This window comes from Nerophis lumbriciformis, linkage group LG24 (genome assembly GCF_033978685.3).
Source record: "Nerophis lumbriciformis linkage group LG24, RoL_Nlum_v2.1, whole genome shotgun sequence".
In the NCBI taxonomy this organism is placed as follows: Eukaryota; Metazoa; Chordata; class Actinopteri; order Syngnathiformes; family Syngnathidae; genus Nerophis; species Nerophis lumbriciformis.
In genome coordinates, this window is record NC_084571.2 from 32,217,501 (window position 1) to 32,240,000 (window position 22,500).

General features: G+C 39.6%; 1 protein-coding gene across 3 annotated transcripts in view; it reads right to left on the bottom strand.

Annotated features, from left to right (window-relative positions):
- baiap3 (BAI1 associated protein 3) overlaps positions 1–22,500 on the bottom strand; it is a 125,711-nt gene that overhangs the window by 89,581 nt on the left and 13,630 nt on the right. For all 3 annotated transcript variants that reach the window (XM_061981992.2, XM_072916005.1, XM_061981991.2), the window contains exon 2: positions 6,893–7,030. In XM_061981992.2, the coding sequence (XP_061837976.1) occupies positions 6,893–7,026 (134 nt within the window). In that variant the 5' untranslated portion in view covers positions 7,027–7,030. The remainder of the gene's footprint in view (positions 1–6,892; positions 7,031–22,500) is intronic.

Here is a 22,500-nt window from a genome sequence, read left to right on the forward strand (position 1 = left end):
TATATATATATATATATATATATATATATACAGTATATACATATACAGGTAAAAGCCAGTAAATTAGAATATTTTGAAAAACTTGATTTATTTCAGTAATTGCATTCAAAAGGTGTAACTTGTACATTATATTTATTCATTGCACACAGACTGATGCATTCAAATGTTTATTTCATTTATTTTTGATGATTTGAAGTGGCAACAAATGAAAATCCAAAATTCCGTGTGTCACAAAATTAGAATATTACTTAAGGCTAATACAAAAAAAGGATTTTTAGAAATGTTGGCCAACTGAAAAGTATGAAAATGAAAAATATGAGCATGTACAATACTCAATACTTGGTTGGAGCTCCTTTTGCCTCAATTACTGCGTTAATGCGGCGTGGCATTGAGTCGATGAGTTTCTGGCACTGCTCAGGTGTTATGAGAGCCCAGGTTGCTCTGATAGTGGCCTTCAACTCTTCTGCGTTTTTGGGTCTGGCATTCTGCATCTTCCTTTTCACAATACCCCACAGATTTTCTATGGGGCTAAGGTCAGGGGAGTTGGCGGGCCAATTTAGAACAGAAATACCATGGTCCGTAAACCAGGCACGGGTAGATTTTGCGCTGTGTGCAGGCGCCAAGTCCTGTTGGAACTTGAAATCTCCAAAGAGGAGGAAACCATTTGTGGTGTGACATTTATTGCTGGCCGGGGTTTGTCAGTTACTTAGCATCATAACTCAAAAGTTATGGAAGGATTGTCTTGGAACTTTCAGGAAATATTCGAAATAGCATAAGTGATTATTGATTTTGGGGTTGATCTGGATCATTTCTACTACGTTACGAGCTTCAACTTCTGTGTCCACATCCTGGGGGCCTCGCCTCCACCCACAGAGACAAAGACAGTGGATGACTGACAAGACACTTTAATCTGTTTATTTCATAGCTGAAAAAGTTATGGGCACATTTTTGATGAGACTTTCAGGAAATGTCAGAAATTGCATAAGGAACAAATTACATTTTGGCGCTGATATGAATCACCGTCTGGTTTTTACTATTTTTTTTATTGTCACACACACACACACACACACACACACACACACACACACACACACACACACACACACACACACACACACACACACACACACACACACACACACACACACACACACAACATTCGGGAAATCTGAACTGATACGGTACCGATTCCGGGTACCTGAGATTTGACACTGGTACTCAACTTTTCTGGTACTTTTGTGTGTGCAAATAAACATTGATTATTTTTAATAATAAAATCTCATTCTTTATTGCAACATTTAAAAATGAGCTGATTATAATTGCTGTCCAGCTGTTATGTCTTGTTTTATTATCACATTTTGTCATTTTGCAGGAATGTACACTAAGTTGCAATTGCAAGTCCAAGGCAGTAGATGGCAGTAGTGTACAGTTCACGGTGCGTCGACCGGTTCAGTCCGTTGCGCCCTACAAAGTGTTGACACTGCAAGTATTGTACTAATTACGCACCAGCTGTTTGATTGTAACATGCATCTTAGTTGGAGTTTTCACCAACAAATTTTGATGGTGCACAAATTAAGATGTAAAATAGCTAATGCAAATAGCAAAGCTAACGTATATTAGCATCAAGCTAGCGTATTTTTTGGAAAACTGGAGCCTCACTTAACATACATTGGAGCGTTTTTTTGAGTCGGTTACTTTGTTGGCATTGAAAATTGCAAATTACCAAATTGTGATACTAGAGAGAAGATTCCCTTGATTAAAGTACAGTGTTTTATTTTTCCACATTCAAACACAGTGTTACTGTTCAAACTATGTGTAACGCTATAGTGGCCAAAAACAATAAATATACTTGTTAAATAAAACCTCTGCCTTGTTTTTAATGACTACCTAGGCCTACTACACTACTTTATTTTAATGTTGGTCATTACGGTGCTAATTGGTGAAATTTATTTTAACAACCACTGACCTAGAGTTCCTGTCGTTTGGCTGAGTCTGCTCTCAGTGTTGCTGGAGTGATTGCCCGCGTCTACAAATTTGACGGTGCACAAATGAAGATGTAAAATCGTTAATGCTAATCAGTAGTATTTATATTAGCATCGAGCTAGCGAATTTTTGGAAAACTCACTTAACTTACGTTGGAGCGTTTTTTTGAGTCGGTTACTTTGTTGGCATTGAAAAAGGGCAAATTACCAAATTGTGGTACGCCAAAGAATGCCTCGATTAAAGTACAGTGTTTTATTTTTCCCACATTCAAACACAGTGTTACTGTTCAAACTGCATGTAACGCTACAGTGGCCAAAAATATTAAAAATACTTGTTACATAAAACCTCTGCTTTGTTTTTAATGAATACCTAGGCCTACTACGCTACTTTATTTTAACATTGGTCATTATGGTGCTACTTGGAGAGCAAAGTGTATTCTGAGGTGGTACTTGGTGAAAATTTTTTTTGGCTGTGTCTGCTCTCAGTGCTGCTGGAGTGATTGCCTCCCTCAACAAATTTGACGGTGCACAAATTAAAGATGTAAAATCGCTAAAGCTAATCAGTAGTATTTATATTAGCATCAAGGTAGCGTATTTTTGGAAAACTGGAGCCTCACTTAACTTACGTTGTAGCGTTTTTTTTTAAGTCGGTTACGTTGTTGGCATTGAAAATTCCAAATGACCAAATTGTGGTACTAGAGAGAAGATTCCCTTGATGAAAGTACAGTGTTTTATTTTCCCACATTCAAACACAGTGTTACTGTTCAAACTGCATGTAACGCTACAGTGGCCAAAAATATTAAAAATACTTATTACATAAAACCTCTGCCTTGTTTTTAATGAATACCTTGGCCTACTACGCTACTTTATTTTAACATTGGTCATTATGGTGCTACTTGGAGAGCCAAGTGTATTCTGAGGTGTAGTTTCGCAGTCTGCTCTCAGTGCTGCTGGAGTGATTGCCACACGCAACCCAGGTACCGAAACATGGCACCTTTGGATTTTTAAGTGAAGCAGTGACCGGTGGGATTCAGTGGGTGCCAAAAAAATGTACCGGATTTGGTACCTATTCCTACACACCATAAGAGTATTGATACACACATACATACATTTAGTATAGACACACACACAACAGAGTATTGATACACACATAAAGAAAACATTGTGTATAGATACTGTGGAAAAGACGCAGATACTCAGTGGCCTAGTGGTTAGAGTGTCCGTCCTGAGATCGGTAGGTTGGGAGTTCAAATCCCGGCCGAGTCATACCAAAGACTATAAAAATGGGACCCATTACCTCCCTGCTTGGCACTCAGCATCAAGGGTTGGAATTGGGGGTTAAATCACCAAAATGATTCCCGGGCGCAGCCACCGCTGCTGCCCACTGCTCCCCTCACCTCCCAGGGGGTGATCAAGGGTGATGGGTCAAATGCAGAGAATAATTTCGCCACACCTAGTGTGTGTGTGACAATCATTGGTACTTTAACTTTAACTTTAACTTTATATGATTAAGAGTTCTTTTTTACATAGCCATGTTTAGATGAGCTGGTACTATTCCTTTGTTTATTCTACCAGTCTCTTGTTGTCTTCAGATTGTCTGTTTAGTGTCTTAAACCATCAGGAATGTGAAATACAACACCCACTGGTTTCTTATCAGTGTTGAGGGGAGGGGGGGGGGGGGGGGGGGGGGGCGGATGCCAGATCAATTAGAGCAGCCGATACGAATGTATTGATTGAGTTGACTTCCCAAAGCTTTGGAATAAAACTTGAAAATATTCCAATTCTGTCTTGAGGGTCCTTTTTACTCAGCATATATGTCATCAAAAGAACTTGGGATTGACCAGTAACTTAGATTCCCTTGGAGGAAGAACTGGTCCGACGGAACAATACACACACACACAAACAGTATAGATACACACATAAATACATTTAGGATAGATACACACAAACAGTATGGATACAAACAAATAATACATTTAGTATAGACACACAGAGTATATAGTAGTACAAATACATGCACACAAAGATACACACACGAAGAATACATTTAAAAACTGCAGTGAAGCTGTCAGAAGCAAAAAGTGAAATACGAGAGCGCGTCGTGGAAGCCATCAGAGCCTGACTGTGCATGTAATAGTTTGGTCCTGGTGGGTTTTTGCTGCGCGGCGAGTCCAAAAAAACTCCAGTGTGAACGCCGCCCGCATTTTAAGAACGTGCTGGCCGGACGTGAAGGCGGCAGCGGCTGATTGAAAACAAATAAATCAGAGAGTCAGCTTTAAAAGCGTGAGCTTGATTTGTGTCTTTTGTAGTCATGCACGCACACATTTGTCATGACAGTACATAAATACATACCAATAGATACTGGCATGCTTTCATATTACAGTCTTTTTGTCTTTGTAATATATATGAATAAATATAAAATATATATGATAATGCATTGTACAAAAAAAATTTCCTCACTATAAATGTTAAATAATAAAATTGAAACAAATAAAAATACAACTATTTTTTATTAATTATTTAGATTTTTATTAGAATGTTTTTTCAAATATAATTTTAATATTTCTAAATTACTTTTTGTTCATATAAACCAGATTGTATTATATTTAATTTTTTTTAATTATATTTTGTAAAAAAAAAATAAAAAAGGCACTGCTGTATATAAGAACTTGCTTCACTTTAAACAGGTTCAAATGATATATTGTAATAATATGAAATATAAGTCAAAATTCTGGCAATTTAATTGAGAAAATAAAATATTTTCTAAGACAGTTTTAATATTTCTAACTGAAAATGTTTTGCTTATATGAAATACATAAAGTACATAAAGAGTGCATTTGTTAAAAAATATCCCCTCTAAAAAATATTGTTTCACTTTACAGAGGTTTACGAATATATTGTAACAATACAAAATATAAGTAATTAAAAAAAAAAAAATCAAATTATTTTTTATTTCTTATATTAGAAATTAAATGATTATTTTCAAATATTATTAATATGACATTTTTATTTTTTAAAAAAGCACATTGAATTTGTTAAAAAATGCACTACTTGATACAAAAAAGTGTCTTAAATATTATTTTGATATTTCTAAATGACTTTTTGTTCATATAAACCAGATTGTATTATATTTGTAAAAAAAAAATGCACTGCTCTATACAAAAACTTGCTTCACTTTAACAGGTTCAAATAATATATTGTAACAATATGAAATATAAGTCAAGATTATGTCAATTTAAATGATCAGAATATAAAACATTTTTAAAGACCGTTTTAATATTTATATTTTGCTTATATGGAACAGAATAATTTGTTAAAAAAGATCCCCTCTAAAATATATTGCTTCACTTTACAGAGGTTTACAAAAAAATTGTAACAATACAACATTTTTAAATCATTTCTAATTATTTTGTATTTCATGTATTAGAAATTAAATGATTATTTTCAAATATTGTTCATATGACATTTTTATGTTTATATAAAACACGTTTTGTTAAAAAAATATGCACTACTGGGTAGAAAAAAGTTTCTTGAATATTTTAATATTTCTAAATGACTAATATTTTTGTTTATATAAACCAGATTGTATTATATTTGTTAAAAAAATGCACTACTGTATACAAAAACTTGCTTCACTTTAAACAGGTTCAAATGATATATTGTAACAATATGAAATATAAGTTAAAATGATGGAAATTTAAATGAGCAATCATTTAATTATCTTTTTTATTTATTTATCAGAAAATAAAAAAAATTCTAAGACCGTTTTAATATTTTTAACTGAAAAATATGTTTTGCTTATATGAAATACATAAAATACACTCTAAAAAATATTGCTTCACTTTATAGAGGTTTACAAATATATTGTAACAATACAAAATATACTGTAAGTAATTTTTTAAGCATTTTAAATTATAAATCATTTAGTAATAATTTTTTATCTCTTGTATTAGAAAGTACATTATTATTTTCAAATATTATTCATATGACATTTATAAGTTTATATAAAGCATTTGTTAAATAAATGTACGACTGGGTACAAAAAAGTTTCTTAAATATTATTTTATTTTTCTAAATGACTTTTTGTTCATATTTACCAGACTATTTTTTTTGTAAAAAAAAAACAAATGCACTGCTGTATACAAAAACGTGTTTCACTTTAAACAGGTTCAAATTATATATTGTAACAATATGAAATATCAGTCAAAATTATGGCAATTTAAATGAGCAATATTCTTTTTTATTTTGTATCAGAAAAAAATTTTTTTTTTAAATGAAAAATATATTTTGCTTATATGGAATACATAACGTACATTTGTTAAAAAAGAACCCCTCTAAAAAAAATACTGCTTCACTTTATAGAGGTTTACAAATACAAATATAAGTCAAATTAAAAGCATTTTAAATTATAAATGATTATTTTCAAATATTATTTATATGACATTTTTATGTTTACATAAAGCACATTGAATTTGTTTAAAAAAAATGCACTACTGTGTAAAAAAAAGTAATATTATTTAAATATTTCTCAATGACGAACATTTTTTTGTTTATGTAACCCAAAATGATTAAACAGATTAAAAAACATAGTAACACAATGAAATATAAATAAAAATATATCGCCATTTAAATGATTAAATATTAGATTTTTTTTCCCTCAAGATTTTCATATCAAATTACAAATATAGAAATACATTAAATACATAAATTATTTATAACTGACTTATTCATTCTTGTTTTGCTTCTCTATGAAATATTACATAATTAACTATTCTCAAATTTACAAAGAAAATAGTGTTAAAAAAACAAAACATTATTAGGGGTAATGCACAGCGACAGCTTTTATTTAACTATTTTTTTTATTTAACGACAATCAACTAATCAACTATAATCCCGCCCGCCCGACTCACCTGCGGGGTAAGGGTTCGGGGCAGTGGGTGAGGGGGCTTCCTTCGGTGGGCGGCGACTCCCGGCGGCTCCTCAGCGACTGGCTCCTCTGCACCTGGCGCAGGACGCTACTCTTCAGGTCCAGCAGCGTCGTCATGGTGCTAAGACACCAGACACACACATGGTCAAGGCAAGTGTTTCAGGGGAGGGGGGGGGGAGAGTCCTGGTAATTTGCTGCCTGAAAAGGTGTGGAGGACGTTAGAAGACTTCAACAAAAGGACATTCTGAACAGCACACTGACCCAGGTTGGCGCGACCCAACAAAAGTGTGATAAAAAATGTGTTTGTGTAACTAGAACATTGTATAACTGAAGGATACAACAGACGCGGATTGTTTTAGTCTCGTAAGAACCAGCGTCCTCTGCAGATGTCCTCTACAGAGGACACTGGCGTTGTGTAAATGGTAAATAAAAACAAAATATAATGATTTGCAAATCCTTTTCAACTTATATTCAATTGAATAGACTGCAAAGACAAGATACTTAACGTTCGAACTGGAACGCTTCAAATTTTAGCTCATTTGGAATTTGGTGCCTGCAACATGTTTCAAAAAAGCTGGCACAAGTGGCAAAAAAGACTGAGAAAGTTGAGGGAATGCTCATCAAACACTTATTTGGAGCATCCCACAGGTGATTGGGAACAGGTGGGTGCCATGATTGGGTATAAAAGTAGATTCCATGAAATGCTCAGTCATTCACAAACAAGGACGGGGCGAGGGGTCACCGCTTTGTCAACAAATGCATGAGCAAATTGTTTAAGAACAACGTTTCCCAATGAAAGAATTTAGGGATTCAACCATCTACGGTTCGTAAAAATCATGAAAAGGTTCAGAGAATCTGGAGAAATCACTGCACGTAAGCGATGATATTACGGACCTTCAATCAAAAAGCAACATCAGTGTGTAAAGGATATCACCACATGAGCTCAGGAACACTTCAAAACTACTGTCAGTAACTACAGTTCGTCGCTACATCTGTAAGTGCAAGTTAAAACTATACTATGCAAAGCCAAAGCCATTTATCAACAACACCCAGAAACGCCGCCGGCTTCGCTTGGGCCCGAGCTCATCCAAAATGGACTGATGCAAAGTGGAAAGGTGTTCTGTGGTCTGAAGAGTCCATCTATCCATCCATCCATTTTCTACCGTTTGTCCCTTTTTGGGGTTGCGGGGGGTTGCTGGAGCCTATCCCAGCTGCATTCGGGCGGTAGGCGGGGTACACCTTGGACAAGTCGCCACCTCATTACAGGGCCAACACAGATTTGAAAAAAAAAAAAAAGATTTTGTGACGATAAAAAAAATATATCGATGTAATCATATTAGTATCGACGAGATACGCTGTTGTACTTGGTGTCATTACAGTGGATGTCAGGTGTAGATCCACCCATGGTTTTATGCCAAAATGCGTCCGTACTCCCTTTTCTGTCTACACGCTGTCTTTGCTTGTAAGTACTCTGTGATTGTGCGCTGCCGAACATGCTCCCCTGCTCGTAAAACCAGCAATGTCACGACGTGACGACGACGTGCCGTCATGCCTGTAAAAAAAAATATATATATATATGGCGAACCGGTACTTTTCAAACAGGGTATAATACCGCTTTTGATTCATTAGTACCGCCATACTATTCTAGTACCGGTATACCGTACAACCCTATTAAAATTAAAGCTACACACACAATGGCATTGTGGAGGTCTCGCCCCTCCGGGTTCCTTGGACCACCAATGACGGACATGACAGCCTCGTTCATCTTTGTGAACAATGATTTATTTTGCAATAAATGTTCTTTGGGTTCTTTTTCAGTCATTTCTGTCCTCAAGAATTACTCCCTCTCTCTTTCCCGACTGCTGCCTTTAACAGAGCGACAGGTGATCAGACAAACACTCTCAAGCTGGGTCATCTACGCACCTGTCGCTGATCTCAAAGCCGGTCCTGGGCAAACACCCCGCTTCGCTGCAGGTGTGCAGGCCACGCCCCCCCACACAGGCGTGTTCCCAGTAGGGCTGCTGTTATAGAACCTCCGAGACGCATCAAAATTGTTGAGAAATACTATTATAAAAGGGACGTTTGGGTTTGAAAGCGTGAAAGTTGCGGTAAAGCCACACAGGAGAGAGTGTAATGGTAGCTGTCTGCTGGCGGTTGAGGTGCTGAGAGATGTCAGTGGTTAAAGGTCTTCCCGGTCAGAAACCAAGAGGTGTCGCTCGGCTGAATCCTCGTCTCATTAGACGGTTATCATCGCCATGGCGACTTGCAACTGCAGCTGGACCCCTCCCTTCTTTGCCAGACCCTCATCGGCTAGTTATGTCTGTCTGAGGTGTCGGGCTGAGTGACGTTTGTGTTAATTTGTGTTATTGCCGAGACAAATCATCCAGCCGTCGATGTTATATTAATTGACTTTACTGAAACATAATCCTGTGGGAACTTCTCAGCACATTTTGCTGCTGATAGAATTAAACAGGACTTCCTACAAAACAATGCATATTAAAAGGATGGGACCTTAGACTCTTTAGCGCCGCCCTAGTGGCTCACTGGAGCATTTTTTTTTATTATTAAAAATGGAAAAAGACGGGGAAAAAATATTTTTTTTAGTTTTAGTATGTTTTTTGTGACACAAACCTTCCCAAATGTTAGAAAGCCCACTGTTTAATATGTTTATTATGAGTATTTGGTGACAATCGTTTTGTCCCACAAATTTTGGCGGTTCTTGAACTCACCATAGTGTGGACTGTGACGCAACAGTTTGTTTACATGTTTGATTGATTGATTGAAACTTTTTATTAGTAGATTGCACAGTACAGTACATATTCCGTACAATTGACCACTAAATGGTAACACCCAAATAAGTTTTTCAACTTGGGGTCCACGTTAATCAATTCATGTAAAATCCTGCACTCCTTCTTTGTTTCGTTTAGTCCACCAAAAGTTTTATACTGTGCATTAATGCACAAAAGGTGCGCTTTGTTGATGTTATTGACTTGTTGAAGTGCTAATCAGGCATATTTGGTCAGTGCATGACTGCAAGCTAATCCATGCTAACATGCTATTTAGGCTAGCTGTATGTACATATTGCATCATTATGCCTCATTTGTAGGTATATTTGAGCTAATTTATTATCCTTTACAAAACAGAGGTTTAGAACTATTTTGAAAATAAAGGCTCAGATGGCCTAAAAACACCTTTTTAACAATGCATTGTTAAAATAAATAGAGCACATTTATTTATATAAACAATACAATTTAAATTAAATTCTTGAAAATGATTATTATATTTTTTTTATAAATTATATAAACAATGAATACCATTTTAAATGAATTCTTTAAAAAAATATTAATTGTTGCTGTTGTTATTGCTGTGTTTGCTGTTGTTGTTTTTGTCTCTCTGTCTAATCCCCCTCTTGTCCCCACAATTTCCCCCTCTGTCTTCTTTTTTTTCTCTTTCTATCCCCTCCTGCTCCGGCCCGGCTGCACCAAATGATAATATAAATACATTTAATAAAGTCAAATACAAATAGGGCAACAAGAGAAGTATCCTACACTTCTCTTTTGTAAAGTAAATCTGAACAGCCGATATGGGCATCTACATCAACTATATGATTTGCCTGAGAAGCTGGACAGGACAAAAAATAAATAAATAAATACAAAAAATAAATAAATAAATAATTAAATAAAAAAATATTAAAAAAATATTAATTGCTTTAGAATCGAAAATTAAAAAAATCCAGATGTGAATCGATTTTTTGGAGCACCCCTATCAGCAAGCAATGAATGTTCATAATTGGCCATGACACATTAGCCAAAAACAAACAAACATGAAAAGCAAAACAAAGAGGTTTAAAACTATTTTATTTTTTAACTTTAACGTTTTTTTCATTCTTGTATGGACTTGGAGGTTGTCTCTCCAGACTAAAAAAAAGTTATATAACCTTCATAACGCGACAGCGGCTCTCTCTCCGCCGAGCAAGAAGATTCAAATAATATATTTAATGAAGTGGAGCGGAGCACCGCGGAAGGAGGGAAGGATGAACAACGTTGGCGAGCAATATCAACAAACGATATTTCATAAATCAACTCCCCTCCAGAACCTTTTATGCCATTTACAGTAACTCATCATGTCTAACTCCTCCAGATGGTCCTCCGTTTTATTAGCAGTTCATCATCATCATCATCGTCTGGACAAAAGGTGGAAACATGTCCACAATCCTGACATTTGATGACTGCAGCTTTTCACTTATTTGATGAAAGCGTGCAAGAAAAGTCCCCTAAATGTCACCAAGGACAGGTGGTAGAAGTCGGCGGGAATCAATCAATTCTGCAACCGTATGTCCTTTTTATGTTGCGCTCACACTAGTAGGAAATAAATATATACTTGGTGAATATTTTGGTAGGGTTCACTTTATTTTATCGATCGACCGATATGGATTTTTCAGTGCCGATACTGATTATTAGCAGTGTTGGGACTAACGCGTTATTTTCGGCGGTAACTAGTAGTCTAACGCGTTATTTTTTATATTCAGTAACTCAGTTACCGTTACGACATGATGCGTTACTACGTTATTACACGTTATTACACTTTTTTTTAATGTAGTATCGGCTAGAAACTGAAAATCTGAGTGGGTTTTATTGGAGAGCTGTAGTGTCGTTCTTCTGAATCTTCTTGTGTCACAACGGGGACAAGAGAAGAGGCGCACTCTGTGTGTGTCTGGGTGTGGGTGTGGGTGTGGGAAGGGGGGTTCGGCGTGTCTTTGTTTACTAACAAAACATCATGGCGGAGTTGAAGTCGAGTTTCTTAACATGGAGATATTCTCACTACTTTTCTTTTGTCGAGCACAAAGAAAAGAACATTTTAGTTAAATGTAAGTTGTGTCTTGGATCAAAGATCCTATCTACTGCCCAAAACAGCAATTCAAATCTGCTGAAACAGCTACAAAAGCAACATGCTTCGGCGAAGCTAGTAAAGAGAGACACAGACACCGAAGCCACTTCACCTCCACTTAAGGATTTTAACGGAGGGACTGCTAGCCAGGACAACATTGATAGAGCCATTTCTGCAGTGGAGTCGCCCGCTTTCAGACAGCTAATTAGCATTATACCGGCGTCAAACAGCATATGGCACGCAAACATTTTCCACGTACCTGGACAGTGAGTACATAAACATGGAAAGCGAGCTAAAGAAAACACTCCAAACTCTGCTCATCATTCAGCACTGAAGGTACACACACTCTGTCAATTCTCTTATATACTTTTTCATTCTAGACTTCCAGAGTGTTTGATTATCACATCACTCTAAATGTATAGACTATAAAGTTCACAAACATAACGAGGGATCTTAGTGGGCCAGGCCAATCTTTCCTTTTCTCTAAACTAAAACTGGGGAAATGCTTAAAGTGTTCTGGGCTTCAGACATGATTTTATTTCACAATTCCTTGAGAGAGAAAAACGCCTGGTTAGGCTTTGTGTATGTAAAGTTAAAGTACTTCCTTGGTTTACAGCTATGTTGTTATTATGCTGTTTGTTACTTATGTATGCTATGTTGCAGCTATTTAAAATAGTTTTGTCAATTAGTTCTGGCCCGAAATAAATTGACCCTTTGAAACATATTTTTGTCTTTGTGTGTTGTACGTAGACCACATTGCTTAGCAGAGTTCAGTGATGCAAATGCATGTCAAGTTGATCAACAGATTGTATTATTCTCCAGTGCAATAACAGTACTGAAATGAAGGCTAAAAGGGCATTAATGGGAGCCTTAAAAAAAATAAATTAAAAAAAATAGGTAACTAAATAGTCAATAATAATAAACTTTTTATATTGAGTAACTCAGTTACAGTTACTACATGATGCGTTACTGCATTATTTTACGTTGTTTTTTATATAGTATCGGCTAGAAACTGAGAAGATCTGAGTGTGTTTTACTGGAGCGCTGCGGTGTCGTCCTTCTGATATTTTCCTGTCTCACAAGAGGCACGCTCTGTGTGGGTGGGGGTGGGGTTGTGTCTGTGTTTACTAACAAGACATCATGGCGGAGCTGAAGTCGAGTTTCTTAACATGGAGATATTCTCACTACTTATCTTTTGTCGAGCACAAAGAAAATAACATTTTAGTTAAATGTATTATTCTCCAGTGCAATAACAGTACTGAAATGAAGGCTAAAAGGGCATTAATGATTATTGATGTTGAAGAACGTATGAGAATGTGTAAGCTGCTGCCTGCTCTTCTTTAATTGTGTGAATGCTCCAAAAAGCATTCACACACATGGTTTTCTACACCAAACTTAATCTATTTATTATTCAACTTCTTCTTCTTCTCCAGATTTTGGCGCGCTCCACCTTCAACATTTTTCACCCGATTCAAACCGTTCCAACTTCAAACCGCTCGGCCTATTTGGAAATCGCGGGCTTTCCCTTGACAAATTCCCAGAATTCCAGGTTTTCTGGGACATTTTCCCCATCCAAAATGAATTGGCCATTTTTGAAACTCCCACCATTTTCAAATTGTTCTACCGATTCAAACCATTTCACATTCAACGTATTCCACTCATCCTGCACATTCGAAATGTCATTTTTTTCAAGTTAAAAAAAATTCCAGGAATTCCTAGAATTTCCCGTTTTTTTCAAACCCTTTTTTCTGTTAACTACTCCATCCACATTTTTCAACCCACTCCAACCGTTCCACCGACAAATCATTCCCCTTAATCAGGACAAAAAAACCAAGTTGTCTTTTGTCCTGGAGAAATTCCCGGTTTTCCCGAAATTCCAGGAATTCCGTAATAGCATTTCTCAATTAAAAAATGTTACTACTTCAACATTTCTCGACCGATTTGAAAAATTCCCTCTTTTCCCAACATTCCCATTAAATTCCCATTGAAATGAACGGGACATTTTCCAAAGTTCCACAACTCCCACATTTTTTTATTCGATCAAACCATTTAAACTTCAAAATATTCAGCCTGTTCAGGAATTGTGTGCTCCCTTTCAACAATTGACATTTGCCCCATTTAAAATTAATTATCCATTTTTCACACTTTGGCAATTCCCACATTTTTCAATCTATTCAAACCATTCCACTCATCCTGGACATTCAAAGTAACACGTTCTCAAGTTCCAAACCAAATAGTGATTTTCCTGGAAATTCAAATGCTTCAGCATTCAAACCATTTCAAAATTAAAGGCCTACTGAAATGCGATTTTCTTATTTAAACGGGGATAGCAGGTCCATTCTATGTGTCATACTTGATCATTTCGCGATATTGCCATATTTTTGCTGAAAGGATTTAGTAGAGAACATCGACGATAAAGTTCGCAACTTTTGGTCGCCGATAAAAAAAGCCTTGCCTGTACCGGAAGTAGCAGACGAGTAGCGTGACGTCACAGGTTGTGGAGCTCCTCACATCTGCACATTGTTTACAATCATGGCCACCAGCAGCGAGAGCGATTCGGACCGAGAAAACGACGATTTCCCCATTAATTTGAGCGAGGATGAAATATTCGTGGATGAGGAAAGTGAGAGTGAAGGACTAGAGGGCAGTGGGAGCGATTCAGATAGGGAAGATGCTGTGAGAGGCGGGTGGGACCTGATATTCAGCAGGGAATGACTAAAACAGTAAATAAACACAAGACATATATATACTCTATTAGCCACAACACAACCAGGCTTATATTTAATATGCCACAAATTAATCCCGCATAACAAACACCTCTCCCCTCCCGTCCATATAACCCGCCAATACAACTCAAGCACCTGCACAACACACTCAATCCCACAGCCCAAAGTACCGTTCACCTCCCCAAAGTTCATACAGCACATATATTTCCCCAAAGTGCCCAAAGTTACATACGTGACATGCACATAGCGGCACGCACGTACGGGCAAGCGATCAAATGTTTGGAAGCCGCAGCTGCATGTGTACTCACGGTACCGCGTCTGCGCATCCAACTCAAAGTCCTCCTGGTAAGAGTCTCTGTTGTCCCAGTTCTCCACAGGCCAATGGTAAAGCTTGACTGTCATCTTCCGGGAATGTAAACAATGAAACACCGGCTGTGTTTGTGTTGTTGCTGCAGCCGGCCGCAATACACCGCTTCCCACCTACAGCTTTCTTCTTTGCTGTCTCCATTGTTCATTGAACAAATTGCAAAAGATTCACCAACACAGACGTCCAGAATACTGTGGAATTTTTGCGATGAAAACAGACGACTTAATAGCTGGCCACCATGCTGTCCCAAAATGTCCTCTACAATCCGTGACGTCACGCGCAGGCGTCATCATACCGAGACGTTTTCAGCAGGATATTTCGCGCAAAATTTAAAATTGCACTTTAGTAAGCTAACCCGGGCGTATTGGCATGTGTTGCAATGTTAAGATTTCATCATTGATGTATAAACTATCAGACTGCGTGGTCGGTACTAGTGGGTTTCAGTAGGCCTTTAAAACTACTCTTACATTCATACTACATTCTGTCAGCATTTCAGTTCAACTTCAGCATTGGAGCATTCACACGCAATTCCTTCAGGAATTGCGTCGTCTAGTTATATAATACGTCTCCTATTTGTCAAAATATTTATGCAGAATTTGGATTTTTGGCAGAGATATATTTTCTGCTGTCTTCATGTCCATCCATTTCTGTGGCTTTATTTGACTGAATCACAGAACAAAATAACTTAGAACATAGAACATAGAACCATCTATGAGCCTGTGCTGCGATGGAGGCTTGTCGAGCGACTCGATCGCTGCAGGTGCAAAAACAAAAACACAAAAAACGGGACCGGGAAGACGCCAGGAAAGAAGGACAAAGATGACAGAGTCTGGCGTGGATGAACTTGACTGGCCTGCACAGAGTCCTGACCTGAACCCGATAGAACACCTTTGGGATGAATCAGAACGCAGACTTAGAGCCAGGCCTTCTCGACCAACATCTCACCAGTGCGCCTTTGGAAGAATGCTGGAAAATTCCTATAAACACACTCCGCAACCTTGTGGACAGCCTTCCCAGAAGAGTTGAAGCTGTAATAGCTGCAAACGGTGGACCGACATCATATTGAACCCTATGGCTTAGGAATGGGATGGCACTTCAAGTTCATATGTGAGTCAAGGCAGGTGGCCAAATACTTTTGGCAATATAGTGTACCTCTTAACTATGAGCCTAAAAAAAGCTGAATAAAAGGTAAACACTGACCAGTGTGGTTGGAGGTGTCAGGGATTGAGATTTTTTTAGCGTTTACAGCGGACAGTTAGGAGAGCTACTTTACACCAGCAAACACACCACAGTTCCTTTCCAAATAACCCCAAAAAATGACAAGCGTGAACACAAGCTCAGTACGTTTGAACAGAGATGCAGCACCTACTCCACTCGGGGAAAAGCAAGCTCACAAAAGACTGCGCGACGAGACACACACCAGAGACGATTTGATGGGCGCAGACGCAGCTCCACGCAGTCAGTCGGACTCGGTCGATCGCTCTTTAAAGAAAAGGAAAAAGAGAAAAGTTGACAGGCGGCGTCTCAGAAGCTGGGGAAGGCAACGAGGAGGGCGGGGAAGAACTTCCAGCAGAACAATGGCGGCTGTTATTAGCAGTGGTTTAATGGGGGGGCAATTAGAGGTGAAGCCCTTTTGCTCGTAATCTTATAAATTGGATCGTTTTTCAGTCGGATTAAAAAGGGGTCAAAAGCCACAACATTAGGTACACAAGCAGAGTACTAAGACTGAGCAAAGTATGCTGAGAAATATATAATGAATAATAATCAATAGCCAGAAAGTGCCTTTGATCCAAAGAATATATATATATATATATATATATATATATATATATATATATATATATATATATATATATATACATACATATATACATATTTATAAGTATATATATATATATATATATATATACATATATACATATCAATATATACATACATACATATATAGATATACACACACACACACACACACACACACACACACACACACACACACACACACACACACACACACACACATATATATATATATATATATATATATATATATATATATATACCTATATATATATATATATATATACATATATATATATATATATATATATATATATATATATATATATATATATATATATATACATACACAGGGCAGCACGGTGGAAGAGGGGTTAGTGCATCTGCCTCACAATACGAAGGTCCTAAGTAGTCTTGGGTTCAATCCCGGGCTCGGGATCTTTCTGTGTGGAGTTTGCATGTCCTCCCCGTGACTGTGTGGGTTCCCTCCAGGTACTCCGGCTTCCTCCCACTGCCAAAGACATGCACCTGGGGATAGGTTGATTGGCAACACTAAATGGTCCCTAGTGTGTGGATGTGAGTGTGAATGTTGTCTGTCTATCTGTGTTGGCCCTGCGATGAGGTGGCGACTTGTCCAGGGTGAACCCCGCCTTCCACCCGATTGTAGCTGAGATAGGCTCCAGCGCCCCCCGCAACCCCAAAGGGAATACGCGGTAGAAAATGGATGGATGGATAGATATATATATATATATATATATAAATAAATGATAAATGGGTTATACTTGTATAGCGTTTTCTACCTTCAAGGTACTCAAAGCGCTTTGACAGTATTTCCACATTCACACACAAATTCACACACTGATGGCGGGAGCATGGCGCTAACCAGCAGCCATCAGGAGCAATGGGGGAAGTGTCTTGCCCAAGGACACAACGGACGTGACTAGGATGGTAGAAGGTGGGGATTGAACCCCAGTAACCAGCAACCCTCCGATTGCTAGCACGGCCACTCTACCAACATACTAGAGATGCGCGGTTTGCGGGCACAACCGCGGAGTCCACGGATTATCCGCGGATCGGGCGGATGAAATTTAAAAAAATTAGATTTTATCCGCGAGTCGGGTCGGGTCGGGTGGTTGAAATAAAAAAAAATTAGATTTTAAATAGATTTAGGCGGGTGGCAGTTAAACCAATTCGGAAATATATATACATAGTTAAATGTTGTTACCCACATACGAAAAACGAGCAGGCACCTGCTGCATATGCCACAACAGAAGAAAAAAAAAAAAAGAGATGGACACTTTTACGGAGCGGAGAAGGGACGCCTCGCCGGGGTCCGGGACCAAGGCCCCTTCCCCCGAGAGGGCCCCACCGGGAGCCGTAGCTGAGGCGATCCGCGAGAAGGGCCCGACGCACGTCCAGGGTCACCACCGCGCCCACTGCACCGACACCCCGCCTCGTCCGCCTTCGCCGCAGCCGGCGTCACGCGCAGCAGGTAAGCAGCCTACCTGCCCGCCACCCCCGTGGCCGGGGGCTCGTAACAGGGGTCACTCCGCGCGCTCCGCCCGCGCAGCTTACCTGCCCGCCACCCCTGTTGCCGGGGGCGCGTAACAGGGGTCACTCCGCGCGCAGTGCGCTCACGAAAGGGGTGGGGCTCACCCTGGTTGATATAGACAGCAGCTAGGACGGTGGCCATGGAAGTTGGAACCCGATAAGGAGTGTGTAACAACCCACCTGCCGAATCAACTAGCCCTGAAAATGGATGGCGCTGGAGCGTCGGGCCCATATACCCGGCCGTCACCGGCAGCAAGACGCGCTTGGAGGTGCGCTCAGCGCGGCTCCCATATGATTGCGCACTGGTGTGCGTCTGGGTCGTGACAGCGTGGCACGCGAATGTCTGTACTGCATTGGATCAGTCTCCTTTCTTTAACAGGCAAAAGCTTTATAACCTCACTAATGCCTTGCATCGTCTATATTAGATATATAACAACGGGCGGGTGCGGGCGGATGCGGTTCTGATCAAATGTTAGATCGGGTGGATTGCGGATGGTTGACGACTTTCTGATGCGGTTGCGGATGAAATAATTGCCTATCCGCGCATCTCTACAACATACATACATATATATATATATATATATATATATATATATATATATATATATATATATATATATATATATATATATATATATATATATATATGTATGTATATATGTACAAAACCCGTTTCCATATGAGTTGGGAAATTGTGTTAGATGTAAATATAAACGGAATACAATGATTTGCAAATCCTTTTCAACCCATATTCAGTTGAATGCACTACAAAGACAACATATTTGATGTTCAAACTCATAAACTTTTTTTTTTTTTTGCAAATAATAATTAATTTACAATTTCATGGCTGCAACACGTGCCAAAGTAGTTGGGAAAAGGCATGTTCACCACTGTGTTACATGGCCTTTCCTTTTAGCAACACTCAGTAAACGTTTGGGAACTGAGGAGACACATTTTTTAAGCTTCTCAGGTGGAATTCTTTCCCATTCTTGCTTGATGTACAGCTTAAGTTGTTCAACAGTCCGGGGGTCTCCGTTGTGGTATTTTAGGCATCATATTGCACCACTCATTTTTAATGGGAGACAGGTCTGGACTACAGGCAGGCCAGTCTAGTACCCGCACTCTTTTACTATGAAGCCACGCTGTTGTAACACGTGGCTTGGCATTGTCCTGCTGAATTAAGCAGGGGCGTCCATGGTAACGTTGCTTGGATGGCAACATATGTTGCTCCAAAACCTGTATGTACCTTTCAGCATTAATGATGCCTTCACAGATGTGTAAGTTACCCATGTCTTGGGCACTAATACACCCCCATACCATCACAGATGCTGGCTTTTCAACTTTGCGCCTATAACAATCCGGATGGTTCTTTTCCTCTTTGGTCCGGAGGACACGACGTCCACAGTTTCCAAAAACAATTTGAAATGTGGACTCGTCAGACCATTGAACACTTTTCCACTTTGTATCAGTCCATCTTAGATGAGCTCAGGCCCAGCGAAGCCGACGGCGTTTCTGGGTGTTGTTGATAAACGGCTTTCGCCTTGCATAGGAGAGTTTTAACTTGCACTTACAGATGTAGCGACCAACTGTAGTTACTGACAGTCGGTTTCTGAAGTGTTCCTGAGCCCATGTGGTGATATCCTTTTCACACTGATGTCGCTTGTTGATGCAGTACAGCCTGAGGAAATCGAAGGTCACGGGCTTAGCTGCTAACGTGCAGTGATTTCTCCAGATTCTCTGAACCCTTTGATGATATTACGGACCGTAGATGGTTAAATCCCTAAATTCCTTGCAATAGCTGGTTGAGAAAGGTTTTTCTTAAACTGTTCAACAATTTGCTCACGCATTTGTTGACAAAGTGGTGACCCTCGCCCCATCCTTGTTTGTGAATGACTGAGCAAAATGGGATCTACTTTTATACCCAATCATGGCACCCACCTGTTCCCAATTTGCCTGTTCACCTGTGGGATGTTCCAAATAAGTGTTTGATGAGCATTCCTCAACTTTATCAGTATTTATTGCCACCTTTCCCAACTTCTTTGTCACGTGTTGCTGGCATCAAATTCTAAAGTTAATGATTATTTGCAAAAAAAAAAAATGTTTATCAGTTTGAACAACAAATATGTTGTCTTTGTAGCATATTCAACTGAATATCGGTTGAAAAGGATTTGCAAATCATTGTATTCCGTTTCGACTATCCGTTGTGGTGAAGAAGGAGCTGAGCCGGAAGGCAAAGCTCTCAATTTACCGGTCGATCTACGTTCCCATCCTCACCTATGGTCATGAGCTTTGGGTTATGACCGAAAGGACAAGATCACGGGTACAAGCGGCCGAAATGAGTTTCCTCCGCCGGGTGGCGGGGCTCTCCCTGAGAGATAGGGTGAGAAGCTCTGCCATCCGGGAGGAGCTCAAAGTAAAGCCGCTGCTCCTCCACATCGAGAGGAGCCAGATGAGGTGGTTCGGGCATCTGGTCAGGATGCCACCCGAACGCCTCCCTAGGGAGGTGTTTAGGGCACGTCCGACCGGTAGGAGGCCGCGGGGAAGACCCAGGACACGTTGGGAAGACTATGTCTCCCGGCTGGCCTGGGAACGCCTCGGGGTCCCACAAGAAAAGCTGGACGAAGTGGCTGGGGAGAGGGAAGTCTGGGCTTCCCTGCTTAGGCTGCTGCCCCCGCGACCCGACCTCGGATAAGCGGAAGAAGATGGATGGATGTATTCCGTTTATATTTACATCCAACACAATTTCCCAACTCATATGGAAACAGGGTTTCTATGTATATATATATATATATATATATATATACACACATACATACAGTATATATACATACATATATATATATATATATATATATATATATATATATATACACATACATACAGTATATATACATACACACACATATATATACATATATATATATATATATATATATATATACACACACATATATACACATATTTAGCAGTATTGCCAAATGCTAAACAAGATATACAAACATAATAAAACAATCACTTACAGTACAAGGTCTGCTCTCACTGGGATGCCGACTGATGGAATGTTTATATTATAACAACCATTATACCTTTGTCAACTCTGCACACCTGGCGTATCTGGGGTATGTATCAGTGGGACCGCGAGTACACCACTTCTACAGTACAACTTTTGACCACGACTGTATATACGGCTTTTCATTTTTTGCGGCTCCAGACAGATTTGTTTTCTGTACTTTTGGTCCAATATGGCTCTTTCAACGTTTTGGGTTGCCGACCCCTGGTGTAGCCGACCCACAATAGGCACGGAGCACTTGCCTGACAGTCTCCCGCCCCCCCGCCCCGTCTCGGACGCAGTGAGTCGTGAATTAGTTGAAGCCGCAATCCGCAGCTGAGCCAAAAAGGACTTCGGCCTTATCGATCCAAGATGCGGACATCTGGCCCCCGCTTGGAGCATCCACTCCACTCGCCTCAAGAGCCCATCCATGCATCATCAACGGGTCATTGCAAAATGCACCCAGCTGGGAGGAAAAGTGGTGGCAAATTCCTCCAGCTGCACCTTTTTCAGTTTTTTTTTTTGGTGAGAAATGATTCATTACACGACTTCCCTGGGAGAACTCCCAATGTTTTTTTTTTTCCTCGAAGCAGAGGTGTCGCAAGGAAGTGTCACGTCATTCGCCCCTGTTGACAGGCACCAGGCGGTGGGCTGCCTCCCAGGTGAGCTCATTTCAATTACAGCCACTCGGTGGTGACAAAACGGGCCTCGCCGGTGGCAACCGGGAGCGGGTTGGGCGGCGGCGGGGATTTAGGCGGCTGCCAGGGAAACAGTCAAGGCCAAGTCAATGCCTTTCTCGTTACATAGGCGCCGAGGGCTTGCCAGGGAATCACTCGCTCGCCAGAGTGCCTCTCCTGCACGAGCTCAGCAGCCAAAGGCGCCTTGCTGTGTGTCTCTATGGTAACCGCGGAGGGGAAAAGGAGCGAGTAAATACAGGTAAATAAATGGAATTTCACAAAAGGGCCCCAGCAGAGAAGCCTTGATGTTCTAATGGGCAGGAGCGCACACACACACACACGCAGTTAGACCGACAGCGCTCGCTTTGGCCTTGGATGGCACTACTGGAGCTACTTTTCATGCCTGAAGACTTTGAAAAAGTGTCTCAGAGGGGATGAAATGAATGATCGTCCCCCTGTCGAAAAACATCTTTTCAAAAGGGCCCTTTTGAAATCGAGGGTTGACAACTCCTTATCATAGAGTCTAAATTAGAGATG